This window comes from Crinia signifera, chromosome 9, assembly GCF_055691185.1.
Source record: "Crinia signifera chromosome 9, ASM5569118v1, whole genome shotgun sequence".
NCBI lineage: Eukaryota > Metazoa > Chordata > Amphibia > Anura > Myobatrachidae > Crinia > Crinia signifera.
This window is the reverse complement of record NC_139225.1, coordinates 144,689,903-144,696,181: the sequence shown is the minus strand read 5'-3', so window position 1 is coordinate 144,696,181 and position 6,279 is coordinate 144,689,903. Positions and strand designations below refer to the sequence as shown.

At 45.5% G+C, this 6,279-nt stretch overlaps 1 protein-coding gene across 1 annotated transcript; it reads right to left on the bottom strand.

The window, feature by feature from the left end:
- Positions 1-677: 677 nt before the first annotated feature.
- Positions 678-3,744, bottom strand: LOC146036743 (tumor necrosis factor-like). The gene is made up of 4 exons (XM_083160632.1): positions 3,580-3,744; positions 3,041-3,086; positions 1,922-1,978; positions 678-1,593 (listed from the first exon to the last, which is right to left on the bottom strand). Exons 1-4 carry the CDS (start codon positions 3,742-3,744, stop codon positions 1,196-1,198), a joined length of 666 nt encoding a protein of 221 aa, XP_083016758.1. The 3' UTR covers positions 678-1,195.
- Between the last annotated feature and the right edge of the window lie 2,535 nt (positions 3,745-6,279).

Sequence of the window (6,279 nt, the reverse complement as noted above, 5' to 3'; positions counted from 1 at the left end):
AAAAATACATATAAATATCTCATTTATTTATTTATTGTACTTGTATGCTAAAATACATACAGGGTGGAGACAATTCCCATCCGCACTGTGGTTAACCCCTAAAGGGGTTAAAACATACAAAGGAAGAATTAGTATAACATTTACAAAATATAAATACAGAGTTAACAACAACACCAAGTAACGAAGAGACCGTAAAATCGGCCCCTGCTACAATCTGGTATTTTACAACTCAAGATAGTGTTACATGATAACAGTGAAAACAAGCATTGCTCAGCAATGTAGTACTGATATTTGTCCTTTGCTCAGTAATTGTGTCTCTATATTAAAAAACCTTGAGAGAAAAGAAATTTCTCCGCTAGCTTCAAAGGGTGGCTACAGGGTGTAAAGGGTGTAACTAGATATTTGTAGGCCCCATAGCAAAAAGTGTAAGGGCCCTTATGGTAAAAAAAAGTATATAACACAAGTAACATTGACAGGGAAGGTGGGCCCCTTTCAGATCTGGGCCCCATAGCAGCTGCACTGCCTGCACCTATGCTAGTTACGCCCTTGAGTTCACACCCAATTATAGACACAACACAAGGTGCCAAAACATTAATTGCAAGTTTCTACTGTAAAACAACAGTACAGTTGTTTCACCAGTAGCCCAGCAGCTCTTGTGTAACTACTACAAATCCCAACATGCTGCGCGGTTTACTGGGATCTGTATTGACACAATTGCGGCAGAGCAACAAGATTCAGAAGACCTGCAGCATTTAACCATTTAGCAAGGTTTACTAGTGAGGAGTACATACACTGTATGCATACAAATATCTCATTTGGCCCCAACAACACTAATACACAACCATAAAAATTACATAAATAAAATAAATAAATAGTTATTAAATAAACATTTGCAAAACAGAAGAGAGAAACATTGAAATGCGTAGTTTTAAAGCTCAAGTGATAGAAGGACTCAGCCGGTTTCTCCCGCCACAATATAATGTCGATGGTCCAATAGACTGCAGTGTTCTGACAGGTTCTACCAGCGATGTCCCATAGCTTCTTCTCAGGAGGTCCTCATGTCCATAGTGACCTAGTGGTTGTCAAACAGGGCACTTTGCGCCCGTTTTAATGCTGGAGATTTGAATATGACTCCAGATGACAATCTCCTGGGAGTATCACCCAATCTGGTGAACGTCCAATAGGGTCAATCTGGTTAAATTGCAAGAATACCAAAGTAGACATTGTTGGAGTTGATATATTGGATGTTTGTAGTTTCGGTGGAAAGAATATCTCCTTCCTCAAGATTGAAAAGTCCACCTTGGTAGATAGGTTGGGTCCAGGAGGAGTCCGACGGGATCTCGCAAACCGTTTTGGTTGATGTGAGGATGGGCGCCTCAATTTTGTCGTAACCTTTTCGACTGACCGAGTGGGTCAGGTCTTTGTCTTTCATGTCCAAGCAGTTCATCCCTGTGAACACCACCTGGGTGTAAACAAAGTAGAGGCCGTCTTTTGGAATGATCATTTTGTTATCCTCGAAAACGATATCCGTATCCTTGAAGAAATTCAACGTGGCAGATTGCTGCCAGATTATTTCGCCTCCTTCTACTATCCCTGCAAAGATCAAGGAATACATATATGTTAGGTACAGGTTACCCCAACAGGGAACATGCAGAGATAAGAGCTGCTTATGGTGGTTCAACGATAATGGCCCATTTATCAACGAGTGGTAAAATTCGAGGATGATATATAACTTGAAGCATATGATAAGTGATGCGCCGGCCAATCAGCTCCCTACTGTTATTTTTCAAAACTGTGACAGTTGGGAGCTTATTTGCTGGAGCATCATTTTACATACGCAGCAAGTATTATCACTCACTGTGAGTTTTATCCCTCTTTGATAAATGAGCACCAGAATGAGAAGGTCGGAGAAATCACTTACCTCGCATATGGGCAGCTACTCGCTTTCCGGTCATTGCCTGGGTTTGCGGTACAGACTCTGTAGAAATACAAATAAAAAATCACATTAACACATTGGACTTTTGTGCAATCGTATCTGCAGCTTGTAGCTATTATAGCTGGCACTATATTTACTCTAAACAGCGAGGAACCGTTACCTACATATACTGTACCTACTATAGGGACTATACTAATACACTAATATACTATATACTATACTCTGAGTGCATCTTTAACAAACCATGCTGCAATACAAGGGCAGTAAATACCTTTATTCAAATTGCATGCAGGGTCAATACCAGGGCTGGGTAATACCGGCCCTCCAGATGTTAATAAACTACACATCCCAGCATGCCTTGCATCAGTTTCAGCATGGCCACATAGCAAAACTAATGCAAAGCATCCTGGGATGTGTAGTTCATTAACATCTGAAGGGTCGGTGTTGCCCAGCCCTGGTCAATACTGTCTGCTTTTGCATGCAGCCCAAATGTGGCACACCTTTATTAGTATACTGTGCAGTTGCATTGTGGTTGTGCCAAGTTTTGGGCATAGCTACTTTTGTTTGCTTTTTTCACAATCAGCATCTATGAGGTAAATTTACTAAGATGGCAGTTCTGTTGAAGATGAGATGATGCTGATAGCAAACAGATTCTACTTATTTTTTAGCACCTTCTAATAGATAGAGGGCCAGATGCACTAAGCTTCAAAAGTGATAAAATGGAGATAAACAACCAGCCAATCAGCTCCTGCCTGACATTTTTCAAACATGGTTTGTGACATGGCAGGCAGGAGCTGATTGGCTGGTTGTTTAACACTCTCCATTTTATCACGTTTGAAGCTTAGTGTATCTGGCCCAGTATCTGAGTATCTTCAATATAACAATCATCTTAGTAAATTAATTCTATGTGTTTTACCTAACTCTAACTCTTCTATGCAAACATATAACTGGTGCAACTGGAGTTATCGGGCGCCATTGAGCAATGCATGTGTTATACCTCTATTGCAAACAGCACAGCATTTGCAGTTCACTTATTAAAGCTTGTTTACATCTCTCCAGTCCACTCCCTGGGTAACAAAGATTTCAGCGTGGAACCAAACTTACCTAAATAACTCTTGATGTGAAGGACTTCCGGCATCTGAAATTCCTCCTATAACAAACATACAGAAAACCAGTCAGTGACAAAGTGGTGTGCGGTGATTCAGGCACAGAGCTGATCTCACGGATCATTCTTATCTCCTTCCTGTATTATACTGGGTAGGTACAGGAGGAAGTACTTCCTTATATTAGCTTGGTAACCCGGTATTACGAGGATTAATCATCCGCCTCTGTTGGAAAGTACAGCGCTGCTCGCGTTTAGGCAAGTTGTAGTGCTGCAGCTGCTGTAGAACTACAAGTACCAGCATTACTTGTAGACTTTTCTGGACCTCTGGTGGACAGCAAGACTGGAATCCCCCTCCTATGTCTCTTAAAGTTTTATTATAAATTGGTTGCAACTATTATAGTACCCAGACGTGTGCTAACAGCGCAGGTACAATGCAGATCTATATAATAATAATAATAATAATTATTATTATTATTAGTAATACAAATGGATAATTATCAGCAGGAGTTTAGTCTGGAGGCATTAGGGAGACACTCACCTTATTTGTAGTGGGGATGATCTGAAAGTGGAGAAGAGTCAGGATGATAGTGGCTCCCAGCAAGATGATGAAGGAACAGATGCTCAGCCAATGGTACCAGGGTGTCCGACTCCTCTGCACGTGCTGCAGCAGAGGTTCCTCAGTGCGTACCTGTGTCAGCTCCATCTTACTGTGTTTTGTTTTGATTTTTTCCCTTGTATGAATTGTACTATTCCCTTTATATTGTCCTGGGGCTGGTTGTGCTGCTTTTGGAGGTGGATTCTGCTTTTTAACTGCATCTGTCACCTGCAGCAATATAAAGCCGGGCTCCAGAATTTCCCCAGTGACATCAGGCTCTGGCTCCTCCCACTGCATTGGTGGAAAATGAAATAACCGTTTTGAAAGAGAAACTCCTCAGCAGGAAAAGCAACGTCGCTGCAATCCTGGAACACAAAGAGACTTCTGCTTTATTTTCTGCATTTTTTTTTTTTTACTGGTGTTATTTTTAGACAGGAGCGGGTCTATGGTGTAACCCGGGTTGTACTTGCTAATTAATGCAAATGATGACTGTCCGTAGAGTTCATAAAATAGCCTTGAATATATTTGTTTGTGTCTGGGCTATGGGGAACTAATTGGTTAATGGTCATCTGTGTTCAAGCAGGGATATCTGATTGTGCACAGTTGTTGCACGTTTCTCTTTATTCCCTGGCCACAAACATTTTTTTAAAGCGTTAAGGATTAACCCCCCCCCCCCCCCAATGCATAATAATAATAATTTGCTAGATACGCTCTATAACCAAGTGTATCTAGCACAGTGCCAGACAGCGGTGTAGCTAGGTGCCACAGTGCCTGGAGTAAGGGCATGCTTTGCACCCCCCCCCCCGCCACCCTATTACATTATTATATATGCACCCCCAGGCTGCTCGCCCTGTATAATAATATATAATAATAATAATAATACCAACATGACCCCACAGGCTGCTCCCTCTGTATAGCAACAGGACACCACAGGCTGCTTCCCCTGTATAATAACAGGACCCCGCAGGCTGCTCCCCTGTATATTAAAAGAACCCCACAGGCTGCTCCCCCTGTATCAAAATGACACCACAGGCTGCTCCCCCTGTATAATAACAGCACCCCAAAGGCTACTCCCCCTGTATAATAACAGGACCCCACAGGCTGCTCCCCCTGTATAATAACAGGACCCCACAGGCTGCACCCCCTGTATATTAACAGGACCCCACAGGCTACTCCCCCTGTCTATCAACAGGACCCAACTGGTTGCTCCCCCTGCCTATCAACAGGACACCACAGGCTGCTCCCCCTGTCTTACCCAGGGCCGGTGCAGGTCCGGTCAGTGCACCAGGCGATCCCTTCCCCCCTCCATTCCACTCCTCTCCGACCCGGTCCAGGGAGGGTAGGTGGATGCGGCCCTCGATCTACTCCATGCATACCCTCCAACATTTGGAGGGCAAAAATCGGTAGACATTCGGGAAGGGGGTGTGGCCACTGGTTAAAGTGGGCGTGGTCGCAGTTAAAGTGGGCGTGGCCACACCCCCTTTCCGAGTGTGTACTGTGCCTTTTTTTTTTAAGAGGACCCCCACCAGTTGCCAGCCAGCCCGATATATAGAACAATATGTGAACAATAACAACCCAGCCCCACACAAGTAGTACTGCTGCCGCCTACCTTATCTTTCCCCAGCAGGCTAGCACAGCGTTAGACCCCGCCCCCTGGCCATGTGCTGTAGCGGGAGGCCTGCTCATCTCTCGGCTCCACGGAGCCGGTTAATTTTGTTGGCTCACAGCAAGAGGGAGGGCTGGCATACCCTTACTGTTGAGGCGGCGCTTGTCATTCACAGCACCTCCGCATATGTGTTATGCGGAGAACCCCGGGCAGGCGGCAGGACTACAGTCATGTGAGCCGGGGGGGGAGGCGGGCACACTGAGACTAGGGATGGCCATCGACCATCGATGATTAGAAATCATCGATGGTTTATGGCCGATGTCGAATGGTTTTGCCATCGATGGGGGAGAACCAGATGGCTTCCCACCATCGATGTAAAGCTTAAACGAATAGTTTCGTTTTTGCTTTTTCCCTACAGTGCCGGGACACGGAGCATAGCTCCACCCCCGACACCCGCGAAGCCCCGCCCCCGCATTTTGATTGGCCCACAGGCCACTCAATCAGAGAAAATGGATGACCATCGATATGCAAAAATATTGATGGTTATCCATAGAATGGTTATACACTATCGATGGGCTGTTGCACTTTTGCCATCAATGGCAACCATCGATGGCAAAGGCAACGATGGCCATCCCTAACTGAGACTGCCGAGGCCCCCCCGCAGGGCACCTCGGGAGATGTAGTCTTGGCCAGCCACTCCCCCCTCACGGCTCTTGCTGCCAGAAGAGCAGCCAGCGGTTACTTCCTACAACTAGGAACTACAACTCCCAGAGTCGGAGAAGCTGGCTATGAAAAATCGGTACATCGGTACACTTTGATTTTTGCCGGTACAGACCGTTAAAAAGCGGTACTGTACCGGCAGAATCGGTACAATTGGAGGGTATGCTCCATGGCAGGGGGGGGAGGTGCGGGCCGTGGAGTTTGCCGTGATCAACCTCCTGGCAGCGCAGCAGTGGAAGCGCTGTGGACAGCCCTCATCCCCATGGCGGCACTGGGTGGGCAGCGAGGAAACGGGACATGGGTGGTTAGGGGGCGGT